Source organism: Pseudophryne corroboree, chromosome 4, assembly GCF_028390025.1.
Source record: "Pseudophryne corroboree isolate aPseCor3 chromosome 4, aPseCor3.hap2, whole genome shotgun sequence".
Taxonomy (NCBI): Eukaryota; Metazoa; Chordata; class Amphibia; order Anura; family Myobatrachidae; genus Pseudophryne; species Pseudophryne corroboree.
In genome coordinates this window covers 52105373-52119110 of record NC_086447.1, presented here as the reverse complement: position 1 = coordinate 52119110, position 13738 = coordinate 52105373, and the positions used below count along the sequence as shown (strand labels likewise).

General features: G+C 45.8%; 1 protein-coding gene across 1 annotated transcript in view; it reads right to left on the bottom strand.

Moving 5' to 3' along the window:
• ELP3 (elongator acetyltransferase complex subunit 3) overlaps positions 1-13738 on the bottom strand; it is a 298536-nt gene that overhangs the window by 43923 nt on the left and 240875 nt on the right. Inside the window, exons 13-14 of the mRNA XM_063915039.1 lie at positions 9807-10034; positions 3237-3318 (exon numbers count right to left, since the gene is read on the bottom strand). Coding sequence (XP_063771109.1) covers positions 3237-3318; positions 9807-10034 — 310 coding nt within the window. The remainder of the gene's footprint in view (positions 1-3236; positions 3319-9806; positions 10035-13738) is intronic.

Here is a 13738-nt window from a genome sequence, read left to right as displayed (position 1 = left end):
AGCACACGTAGCACGGTTAATGATATATTACATGGCACACAGCACACGTAGCACGGTTAATGATATATTACATGGCACACAGCACACGTAACACGGTTAATGATATATTACATGGCACACAGCACACGTAGCACGGTTAATGATATATTACATTGCACACAGCACACATAGCACGGTTAATGCCGACATATTACATGGCACACAGCACACGTAGCACGGTTAATGATATATTACACGGCCCACAGCACACGTAGCACGGTTAATGCCGATATATTACATGGCACACGGCACACAGCACACGTAGCACGGTTAATGCCGATATATTACATGGCACACGGCACACGTAGCACGGTTAATGCCGATATATTACATGGCACACGGCACACGTAGCACGGTTAATGATATATTACATGGCACACAGCACACGTAACACGGTTAATGCCGATATATTACATGGCACACAGCACACGTAGCACGGTTAATGCCGATATATTACATGGCACACAGCACACGTAGCACGGTTAATGATATATTACATGGCACACAGCACACGTAGCACGGTTAATGATATATTACATGGCACACAGCACACGTAGCACGGTTAATGATATATTACATGGCACACAGCACACGTAGCACGGTTAATGATATATTACATGGCACACAGCACACGTAGCACGGTTAATGATATATTACATGGCACACAGCACACGTAGCACGGTTAATGATATATTACATGGCACACAGCACACGTAGCACGGTTAATGATATATTACATGGCACACAGCACACGTAGCACGGTTAATGATATATTACATGGCACACAGCACACGTAGCACGGTTAATGATATATTACATGGCACACAGCACACGTAGCACGGTTAATGATATATTACATGGCACACAGCACACGTAGCACGGTTAATGATATATTACATGGCACATAGCACACGTAGCACGGTTAATGATATATTACATGGCACACAGCACACGTAGCACGGTTAATGATATATTACATGGCACACAGCACACGTAGCACGGTTAATGCCGATATATTACATGGCACACAGCACACGTAGCACGGTTAATGCCGATATATTACATGGCACAGAGCACACGTAGAAAACAAAGAACCTAGGCGCTAATTTTTACGGGAAAATTAAATATATTTATATATATATATATATATACACATGCAAGTGTGCACATGTACATCCAATTTAATCGTATCTCTTTAGTTCCCGTTCGCTGCTGCAAACAAACTTCTGTATGTTTGTAATTGTATATAAGAAATAAGAAAAAGATACAGCAGCGCCTGGGATCAACAGAGCATACAATATAGCACAATTAGTCAATTAATTACACATGCAAATATAAGTCACCGAGTGTCAAATCAATCCAACCCAGTCAATAATGCACATAAATGTTTTAATATAACACAATGGAATTGTATTTAAAATATACTGTGCACAGTATTAAATTAGAAAGATGCTTTGAAAAAGCCAAAAGAGAGAACATATAAAACATAAACATAAAAATGTGTCCACTATTGAACACAATAGTATAGCATATATGATATCACGGACCTGTCTCAGTTAGAAAATGTGATCATTAAGAAACACTGTTGCGCAGTTTAACTTGAAACAATGACTATGAGAACAGTGTATAGTCCTCAACAATGTATAGTAATAAATAAATTCGGACAGATATCTCAGTTTGTCAAGTCCATATATATAAAAAATAATAATAATGAGTAATGTTCTGTTAAATGATGTTCATGCAGAGAAAAAATGAATATGAATACTTGTTCTCTGAAACATATACGTGTGGCGTCCCACCGTATTGTTACCTGGTGAGTAATAAAAAAAAAGGAACCGATGGTCAGATTAACCACACCTCGTGTGGCTGCTGAATAGATAGAGAATATCGAGACCGCTGATCCCTGGTTGATTGACAAAGGGAAAGGTGTGAATACTGAACGCCAGACTGCGCTGGCCTGAGAATTCACCTTATGACGTTCTCACCGGAGATTCCGTCCCATAAATGGTGCAGATGATGGCCGCCAGACTGCGCTGGCCCGAAGGATCGCCTCACACCGCTCTCACCGGCGGACCCGTCCTGCGGCGAGGAGGAGTCAAGCTGGAATTAGACACCTCACGTCGACCCACCGGGTCAGATGGAAACGATGAGGCCGATGTGCTGCAGCGGAGATCGGCTTGCTGTGTCTCATAAGCACCGATCTGAGCTTTCGTGTCGGTTCTCGGTTCTGAGATATCTGTCCGAATTTATTTATTACTATACATTGTTGAGGACTATACACTGTTCTCATAGTCATTGTTTCAAGTTAAACTGCGCAACAGTGTTTCTTAATGATCACATTTTCTAACTGAGACAGGTCCGTGATATCATATATGCTATACTATTGTGTTCAATAGTGGACACATTTTTATGTTTATGTTTTATATGTTCTCTCTTTTGGCTTTTTCAAAGCATCTTTCTAATTTAATACTGTGCACAGTATATTTTAAATACAATTCCATTGTGTTATATTAAAACATTTATGTGCATTATTGACTGGGTTGGATTGATTTGACACTCGGTGACTTATATTTGCATGTGTAATTAATTGACTAATTGTGCTATATTGTATGCTCTGTTGATCCCAGGCGCTGCTGTATCTTTTTCTTATTATCTTTTTCTTACAGAGCACACGTAGCACGGTTAATGCCGATATATTACATGGCACACAGCACACGTAGCACGGTTAATGATATATTACATGGCACACAGCACACGTGGCACGGTTAATGCCGATATATTATATGGCACACAGCACATGTAGCACGGTTAATGATATATTACATGGCACACAGCACACGTAGCACGGTTAATGATATATTACATGGCACACAGCACACGTAGCACGGTTAATGATATATTACATGGCACACAGCACACGTAGCACGGTTAATGATATATTACATGGCACACAGCACACGTAGCACGGTTAATGATATATTACATGGCACACAGCACACGTAGCACGGTTAATGATATATTACATGGCACACAGCACACGTAGCACGGTTAATGATATATTACATGGCACACAGCACACGTAACACAGTTAATGATATATTACATGGCACACAGCACACGTAGCACGGTTAGTGCCGGCACCAGTAACCCCCCTAAGATGTGATGACTTATTACATAGTACGCAGTAGTACAATCACCTGAGATGACAGCGATTTTGCATGATCCGTGCTCGTCTCTGGCTACGCGTTCCGCCTCCTCCATCAGTAACATCCCGAAGCCCTGTGTGTGGAGAGAGAGAAATGCGTTACAGTGCTGGAACAAGCAGTTACCATCCGTCCCCCACCTCTCACCCACTAGCAATATCTGTGGTAATGGAGATCACTGACACCATTACTGTAAATCCGTGACATTCATTATCTTGTTATTGGGTGTAAAATAGATATTTAAAAAAATAAGAATTTACTTACCGATAATTCTATTTCTCGTAGTCCGCAGTGGATGCTGGGAACTCCGTAAGGACCATGGGGAATAGCGGCTCCGCAGGAGACTGGGCACAAAAAGAAAGCTTTAGGACTACCTAGTGTGCACTGGCTCCTCCCCCTATGACCCTCCTCCAAGCCTCAGTTAGGATACTGTGCCCGGACGAGCGTACACAATAAGGAAGGATTTTGAATCCCGGGTAAGACTCATACCAGCCACACCAATCACACCGTACAACTTGTGATATGAAACCCAGTTAACAGCATGATAACAGAGGAGCCTCTGAATAGATGGCTCACAACAAGAACCCGATTAGTTAACAATAACTATGTACAAGTATTGCAGACAATCCGCACTTGGGATGGGCGCCCAGCATCCACTACGGACTACGAGAAATAGAATTATCGGTAAGTAAATTCTTATTTTCTCTGACGTCCTAGTGGATGCTGGGAACTCCGTAAGGACCATGGGGATTATACCAAAGCTCCCAAACGGGCGGGAGAGTGCGGATGACTCTGCAGCACCAATTGAGAGAACTCCAGGTCCTCCTCAGCCAGGGTATCAAATTCATAGAATTTTGCAAACGTGTTTGCCCCTGACCAAGTAGCTGCTCGGCAAAGTTGTAAAGCCGAGACCCCTCGGGCAGCCGCCCAAGATGAGCCCACCTTCCTTGTGGAATGGGCTTTTATTGATTTAGGCTGCGGTCATCCTACCGCAGAATGCGCCAGCTGAATAGTGCTACAAATCCAGCGCGCAATAGACTGCTTAGAAGCAGGAGCACCCAGCTTGTTGGGTGCCATCAGGATAAACAGCGAGTCAGTTTTCCTGACTCCAGCCGTCCTGGAAAAATAAAATTTTCAGGGCCCTGACTACGTCCAGCAACTTGGAATCCACCAAGTCCCTAGTAGCCGCAGGCACCACCATAGGTTGGTTCAAGTGAAAACCTGAGACCACCCTTGGGAGAAACTGAGGACGAGTCCTCAACTCTGCCCTATCCATATAGAAAATCAGATAAGGCTTTTACATGACAAAGCCGCCAATTCTGACACACGCCTGGCCAAGGCCAAGGCCAACAGCATGACCACTTTCCACGCGAGATACTTTAGCTCCATGGTTTTAAGTGGCTCAACCAATGCGACTTTAGGAAATCGAACACCACGTTGAGATCCAAAAAGTGCCACAGGAGGCACAAAAGGAGGCTGAATATGTAGTACTCCTTTAACCAGAGTCTGAACTTCAGGCAGTGAAGCCAGTTCTTTCTGGAAGAAAATCGACAGAGCCGAAATCTGGACCTTGATGGACCCCAATTTGAGGCCCAAACGTCACCCCTGCTTGTAGGAAGTGCAGGAATCGACATAGTTGAAATTCCTCTGTCGGGGCCTTCATGGCCTCCCACCAAGCAATAAATTTTCGCCAAACGCGGCGATAATTTCTTGCGGTGACATCCTTCCTGGCTATGATCAGGGTAGGGATGACTTCCTTCGGAATACCCTTTTCCTTTAGGATTCGGTGTTCTACCGCCATGCCGTCAAACGCAGCCGCGGTAAGTCTTGGAACAGACAGGGTCCCTGCTGCAGCAGGTCTTGTCTAAGCGGCAGAGGCCAAGGGTCCTCTGCCAGCATCTCTTGAAGTTCCGGGTACCAAGCTCTTCATGGCCAATCCGGAACCCAGAGTATGGTTTTCACTCCTCGCCTTCTTATTATTCTCAGTACCTTGGGTATGAGAGGTAGAGGAGGAGACACATAAACCGACTGGTACACCCACGGTGTCACTAGAGCGTCCCCAGCGATCGCCTGAGGGTCCTTTGACCTGGCGCAATATCTTTTCAACTTCTTGTTGAGGCGGGACGCCATCATGTCCACCCGTGGTCATTCCCAACGGTTTACCCGCATTTGGAAAACTTCTGAATGAAGTCCCCATTCTCCTGGGTGTAGGTCGCCCATCGGAGAATCCTTGTGGCTTCTGCCATCGCCATCCTGCTTCTTGTGCCGCCCCGTCTGTTTACATGGGCGACCGCCGTGATGTCGTCTGATTGGATCAGTACCGGCTGGTTCTGAAGCAGGGGCCTTGCTTGGCTTAGAGCATTGTAAATGGCCCTTCGCTGCAGAATATTTATGTGAAGCGAAATCTCCTTGGAAATTTCTTCTCTGTGTGACTGCACCCCAGCCCCGAAGGCTGGCATCCGTGGTCACCAGGACCCAGTCCTGTATTCCGAATCTGCGGCCCTCTAGTAGATGAGCCCTCTGCAGCCACCACAGCAGCGACACCCTGTTTCTTGCTGACAGGGTTATCCGCTGTTGTATCTGTAGATGGGACCCGGACCATTAGTCCCACAGGTCCCACTGGAACGTCCTTGCGTAGAGTCTTCCGAATGGAATTATGCTTCGTACGAAGCTACCATTTTTCCCAGGACTCGTGACAGTCCTGTACCACATATCTGAGGTACTCCTGGTGAGGAGGGTAAATGAGGACATGCAGGTACGCATCCTTGATGTCCAGGGAGACCCTGTAATCCCCCTCGTCCAGGCTCGTAATATCCGCCCTGAGCGATTCCATCTTGAATCTTCTGATATAAAAGTTCAAGTATTTTAATTTCAAGATGGGTCTCACCGAAACGTTTCGGTACCACAACCACTGTGGAATAGTAACCCCTTCCTTGCTGAAGGAGGGGTACCTTGACAATCACTTGTTGTGATTATAGTGTTGAATATCCACCAACACCGTCTCCCTGGCAGAGGGAGGTGCCGGTAAGGCAGATTTTAGGAAACGGCGGGGGGAAGAACGTCTCGAACTCCAGCCTGTACCCCTGAGATACTACTTGAAGGACCCAGGGATCCATGTGAGAGAGCCCACTGTCCGCTGAAATTTCTGAGACGGGCCCCCACCGTACCCGGGTCCGCCTGAGCAGCCCCCGCACCATGCTGTGGACCTACCGGACGCAGGGAGGATTTCTGCTCTTGGGAACTAGCTGTGTGTTGCAGCTTTTTCCTCTACCTTTGCCTCTCGGCAGAAAGGATGAGCCTCTAGCCCTCTTGCTTTTCTGGGGCCGAAAGGACTGTACTTGATGATACGGTGCTTTCTTTTGTTGTGGGGTAGCCTGTGGCAAAAAAATCGATTTCCCAACAGTAGCTGTGGAAACGAGGTCTGAAAAACCATCCCCAAACAGTTATACCCCCTTATAGGGCAACTTCCATGTGCCGATTCGAGTCGGCATCGCCTGACCATTGCCAAGTCCATAACCCCCGTCTGGCGGCAATGGACCTAGCGCTTATTTTTTATGCCAGCCGGCAAATATCCCTCTGTGCATCACGTATGTATAAGACCACGTCTTTTATATGCTCTATTTTCAGCAAAATATTGTCCCTATCCATAGTTATTTTCCGACAGGGAATCAGACCACGCAGCGGGAGCACTGCACATCCATGCCGAAGCAACGGCTGGTCGTAATATAATGCCCTAGTGTGTGACTATATCTTATAGGGTAACCTCCTGCTTTCTATCAGCAGGTCCCTTCAGGGCGGCCGTATCCGGAGACGGTAGTGCCACCTTTTCTGATAAGCGTGTAAGCGCTGTATCTACCCTATGGGGTGTTTCCCCGCTTGACCTATCCTCTGGCGGGAAAGGGTACGCTGCCAATAACCGTTTTAGAAATTATCAATTTCTTACCGGGGGAAGACCACTCTTCCTCACACACCTCATTTAATTTCTCAGATGCAGGAAAAACTACTAATAGTTTTCTCTCACCAAACACAATACCCTTTTATGTGGTACCTGGGGTATAATCATAAATGTGTAATACATTTTTCATTGCCTCAATCCTGTAACGGGTGGACCTATTTGGAGGGTACACCAGTCTCATCGACGTCGACACTGGAGTCAGTATCCGTGTCGACATCTGTGTCTGTTATCTGAGGTAGCGGGCGATTTTAGAGCCCCCCATGACATTTGAGACGCTGGAACAGGCACAAGCTGAGTAGCCGGCTGTTCTGTGTCGTCGACCTTTTATGTAAGGAGTTGACACTTTCACGTAATCTTTCCATAAGTTCAACCACACCGGTGTCGACCCCGCAGGGGGTGACAACATATTTACAGGCATTCGCTCCGCCTCCACCTACCTGTCGACACAGCCGTACCGACACACAGCACACACACAGGGAATGCTCTGATAGAGGACAGGACCCCACAAAGCCCTTTGGGGAGACAGAGGGAGAGTATGCCAGCACACACGAGGGCGCTATATATCACAGGGATAGCACCTATAAAAAGTGTTTTCCCTTATAGCTGCATATATATATATGTATACTGCGCCTAAATTGTGCCCCCCCTCTCTTTTTAACCCTTTCTGTAGTGTATTAACTGCAGGGGAGAGCCAGGGAGCTTCCCTCCAACGGAGCTGTGAGGGAAAAATGGCGCCAGTGTGCTGAGGAGATAGCCCCGCCCCTTTTTCGCTGACTTTTCTCCAGCATTTTTATGGATTCTGGCAGGGGTTAATATACATCCATATAGTCCTGGGGGTTATATGTGATGTATTTTTGCCAGCCAAGGTGTTAATATTGCTGCTCAGGGCGCCCCCCCCCAGCGCCCTGCACCCATCAGTGACCGCAGTGTGAGGTGTGCATGAGGAGCAATGGCGCACAGCTGCAGTGCTGTGCGCTACCTTGATGAAGACTGATGTCTTCTGCCGCCGATTTTCCGGACCTCTTCTTGCTTCTGGCTCTGTAAGGGGGCCGGCGGCGCGGCTCTGGGACCGGACTCCGAGGCTGGGCCTGTGTTCGATCCCTCTGGAGCTAATGGTGTCCAGTAGCCTAAGAAGCCCAAGCTGGCTGCAAGCAGGCAGGTTCGCTTCTTCTCCCCTTAGTCCCTCGATGCAGTGAGCCTGTTGCCAGCAGGTCTCACTGAAAATAAAAAACCTAAAACTAACTTTTATCTAAGAAGCTCAGGAGAGCCCCCTAGATTGCACCCTGCTCGGTCGGGCACAAAAATCTAACTGGGGCTTGGAGGAGGGTCATAGGGGGAGGAGCCAGTGCACACCAGGCAGTCCTAAAGCTTTCTTTTTGTGCCCAGTCTCCTGCGGAGCCGCTATTCCCCATGGTCCTTACGGAGTTCCCAGCATCCACTAGGACGTCAGAGAAAATATGTTTACCTACATTACATACTGCCATAGAGCTACATATACCCATATGGATAAGGGTACTACCACAGAGTTACACCCCCCCGTGCTGATCACTCACAATCTCCTGCTCAGTATGTGGCTGGGCAGCTGACATTCCTATTGGTAGATCCAGTTTGATCCTCCCCAAACAGCTGCCCTACTGGATGTGGCAACTACAGACACAAGATGGCTGCCAGTCATGCTGGAACACTGCTAACCCCTGCGCAAGCAGATCGGCCCAGTGACAAGGAATAAACACCAAGAGACATGTTTGGGATTCATCATCTGATGGGGAAGTATGCAAACAAGGACCCAGATTTATCAAGCCATGGAGAGTGATAGATGGCACGGCGATAAAATACCAACCGATCAGCGCCTGTCATTTTTCAAACAGTCTGTAAAATGACAGTTAGGAGCTGATTGGTTGGTACTTTATCACCGTGCAATTTATCACTCTCCAAGGCTTGATAAATCTGGGCAAAAGTATTAATCCATAAAGCAAGTTTAAAAAACCTGTGGAACGATGGCCCTCTATCAGAGTTGTTCGCTCGGTAATTTTCTTCGCATCGCAGCGATTTTCCGCTAATTGCGCATGCGCAATGTTCGCACTGCGACAAGTAAATTTGCTAAGAAGTTTGGTATTTTACTCACGGCATTACGAGGTTTTTTCTTCGTTCTGGTGATCGTAATGTGATTGACAGGAAGTGGGTGTTTCTGGGCGGAAACTGGCCGTTTTATGGGAGTGTGTGAAAAAACGCTGCCGTTTCTGGGAAAAACGCGGGAGTGGCTGGAGAAACGGGGGAGTGTCTGGGCGAACGCTGGGTGTGTTTGTGACGTCAAACCAGGAACTAAACTGACTGAACTGATCGCAGTGGCAGAGTAAGTGTCGAGCTACTCAGAAACTGCAAAGAAATTTCTATTCGCAATTATGCGAATCTTTCGTTCGCAATTTTGCTAAGCTAAGATTCACTCCCAGTAGGCGGCGGCTTAGCGTGTGCAATGCTGCTAAAAGCAGCTTGCGAGCGAACAACTCGGAATGAGGGCCTATAAGCGGCAGCATACTGTGCAAGACAGTGGGTTGCATGTGTCACATGTAACTGCAACGTCACGCCAATCACTGTCCACAGGCGTGTACCTGATGCTGAAACTTGGAGGGGTCACGGCTGCTGACAGGGACCACGCTGCCGTACACGTGTAGCTCTCGCACGATGGATACTCCTCCCTTCAGCTCTGCTCTGAAGGACTCCGGGGAACACTTCCGCAGGCGCAGCAATCCAATCAGGATGTCCTGCTCCGGATCCTCATAGGAAAGAAACGTCTCCCAGCCCCCATTGGCCACGTAATCTCTGCGGATCAACTCTACCTGCAAAATAACAAATTATAAATATACACACACATATATACAAAACAAGGTCTGGCACTCTGTATTCCTCCAGTAATCTGATTGCCGTGTGCCCTCCATATGTGACCGCTCACGGCTGTAACTAGTAATCTGCTTGCCGTGTGCTCTCCATATGTGACCGCTCGTGGCTGTAACCGGCGCACTGACCAGGACGGCGGCACTCCGGACGGATATAAGGAGCTAACATAGCATCTGGTGGAACAATGTTTCAGCGCTTTATTGCGCTTTGGTCAAGATCTTTAAATAATAAAACAACAGTATGTACTCACCCTTAAATTACCCAGCCTGTCCGTTTGCTTGCCGCCCGCTTCCCACATCCAAACATTGTAAGTGTCGCTTGGAAGTGTCAATCATTTACGACGAACAAGGACTCACGTTAAATATCATGTACTGTACATTACATCAACAATTACTAAAACGCTACAGAGCACGATATAAGAATGTTACTATGTAACAAGTGGAAGACAGATACAACAAATGGTTTCAGCTGTATTAGACTATAAAAATGAACAATACAAAACTATTATCAATAAAGTATCATATTATACACAGGACAGCCTTGGTAAAGTCTCTATCATAGGAAACAATGTAAGCCAAGTGTCTTGTTTACTCCCCTAGGGGATAATGGGGCCTCATTTATCGATGCACATTGTTTCATGCTGCAATAACAATGTACCTCTGTCCTCCCTCTGGGAAGTGGGGGATACGGTCAATAATCCTATATTTAATAGCAGTAACATTGTGATTAGCCTAACAAGAGGCAGATTGCGGTTTCCTTTGAGAATGGCAGCTGTAATTGTTGATCCGTGGTGCGCCATTCTCCCTTTGAACTAGCGTTCTGTTTTCCCTACATATCGGAGAGAGACAAGGACAGGTGAGAACATAAATTACCAATGTACTAGTACGAGTGATCAGCCTTCATTTAATCATCATTATACAGAGAAGAAATGTAACATAAGACATCACCTCACTCATACTAGTGCATTGGTAATTTATGTTATCACCTGTCCTTGCTCTCTCCAATATGTAGAGAAAACAGCGTCAGTTCAAAGAGAGAATGGCGCGCTACGGATCAGCAATTAAAGCTGCCATTCTCAACAGAAACAGCGATCAGGGGTAATTCAGATTTGATCCCAGCAGCAAATTTGTTAGCAGCTGGGCAAAACCATGTGCACTGCAGGGTGGGGGGGTGGGGGGGGGGGGGGGGGGGGGGGGGGGGGCAGATGTAACATGTGCAGAGAGAGTTAGATTTGAGTGTGTTGTGTTCAAACTGAGATCTAAATTGTAGTGTAAAAATAAAGCAGCCAGTATTTACCCTGCACAGAAACAATATAACCCACCCAAATCTAACGCTCTCCGCACGTTACATCTGCCACACCTGCAGTGCACATGGTTTTGCCCAACTGCTAACAAATTTGCTGCTACGATCAACTCTGAATTATCCCCAATGTTACTGCTATTAAATATAGGATTATTGACCATATTCCCCCGTTCTCAGATTGTTCCCAATTGTTATTGCAGCATGAAACAATGTGGATGTATAAATTAGGCACGTTATCCCCTAGGGGAGTAAATGAGACCCTTGGCTTACATTGTTTCCTACGATAGAAACTTTACCACAGCTGTCCTGTTTAGAACATGATACTTTGTTGATATGTTTTGTGTTGTTCATTTTTATAGTCTTATATATACTGTAGCTGTAACCATTTGCTGTATCAGTCTTCAACTTGTTACATAGTAACATTCTTATATCAGTGCTACTTAGCATTGTAGGAATTATTGATGTTATGTACAGGGTAAAGAGGTGGATGTAATCTTTTTAGACTTTGCTAAAGCTTTCGACACAGTACCACACATTAGACTTATCCATAAGCTCCAAGAACTAGGGCCAGGAAGCACAATATGCACTTGGGTTAGAAAATGGTTAGCTAATAGGGAGCAGCGCGTTGTGGTAAAGGGAACTTTTTCAAATTGGACTGAAGTGCTAAGTGGTGTGCCACAAGAGTCTGTAGTTGGACCACTTTTGTTCAACATTTTCATTAACGACCTAACAGAAGGTCTAGAGAGCATGGTGTCATTTTGCAGATGATACCAAATTGTGTAAGGTTATAAATTCGGAGGGAGATGCCGAGTCTCTCCAGAGCGACTTAGTGAACCTGGAATCACGGCAGCAAAATGGAGAATCAGGTTCAATACAGACAAGTGTAAGGTAATGCACTTTGGTAGCAAGAACATAAATATCACCTACATACTAAATGGGATGATTTTAGGGGATTCTGTACTGGAAAAAGACTTAGGTGTTCTCATAGATAGCAAACTTGGCAGCAGTACCCAAAGTAGGATTGCAGCAAAGTAGGGAAGGTATTAGAATGTATAAAGCAGGGAATTGATGCAAGTGTTATACTCTCATTATCTACAGTGCCTTGCTAAAGTATTCACCAGATCTTTGCATTTTTCATGTTTTGTTGCCTCACAACCTGGAATTAAAATGGATTGTTTGAAGTTTTGCATCATTTCATTCACAGAACATGCTACAACTTTGAAGATGTTTTTTTTTTGTTTATTACTGTGAAGCAAACAACAAATAGGACAAAATAACAGAAAACTTCAGTGTGCATAACTATTCACCCCCCTAAAGTCAGTACTTTGTAGAGTCACCTTTTGCTGCAATTACAGCTGCAAGTCGCTTTGGATAAGTCTCTATGAGCTTGCCACATCTTGCCACTGGGATTTTTGCCCATTCCTCAAGAAAAACTGCTCCAGCTCCTCCATGTTGGATGGTTTCCGCTTGTGAACAGGAATCTACAAATCTGACCACAGATTCTCAATTGGATTGAGATCTGCGCTTTGACTAGGCCATTCCAACACATTTAAATGTTTCCCCTTAAACCACTCGAGTGTTGCTTTAGCAGTATGCTTCGGGTCATTGTCCTGCTGGAAGGTGAACCTCCGTCCCAGTCTCAAATCACAGGAGACTGAAACAGGTTTTGCTCAAGAATATCCCTGTATTTAGCACCATCCATCTTTCCCTCGACTCAAAACAGTTTCCCAGTCCCTGCTGCTGAAAAACATCCCCACCGCATGATGCTGCCACCACCATGTTTCACTATGGGGATGGTGTTCTTGGGGTTTTGGGTTTGCGCCAGACATAGAGTTTTCCTTGGTGGCCGAAAAGTAAAATTTTAATCTCATCTGACCAGAGCACCTTCCTCCATACATTTGGGGAGTCGTGCACATGCCTTTTGCCAATCTCAAAACGTACCTTCTTATATTTAACACTAAGTAATGGCTTTTTTCTGGACACTCTTCTATAAAGCCCAGATCTATGGAGTGTACGGCTTATTGTGGTCACATGTGCAGATACACCAGTCTCTGCTGTGGAACTCTGCAGCTCCTTCATGGTTACCTTTGGTCTCTGTGCTGCCTCTCTGATTAATGCCCTCCTTGCCCGGTCAGTGAGTTTTGGTGGCCGGCCATCTCTTGGCAGGTTTGTTGTGTACCATGTTCTTTCCATTTGAAGATAATGGATTTGATGGTGCTCTGAGGGATCATCAAAGATTTGAATATTTTTTTTATAACCCAACCCTGACTTGTACTTCTCAACAACTTTGTACCTGACTTGTTTGGAGAGCTCCTTGGTCTTCATGGTGTGATGCCTCTTGCTT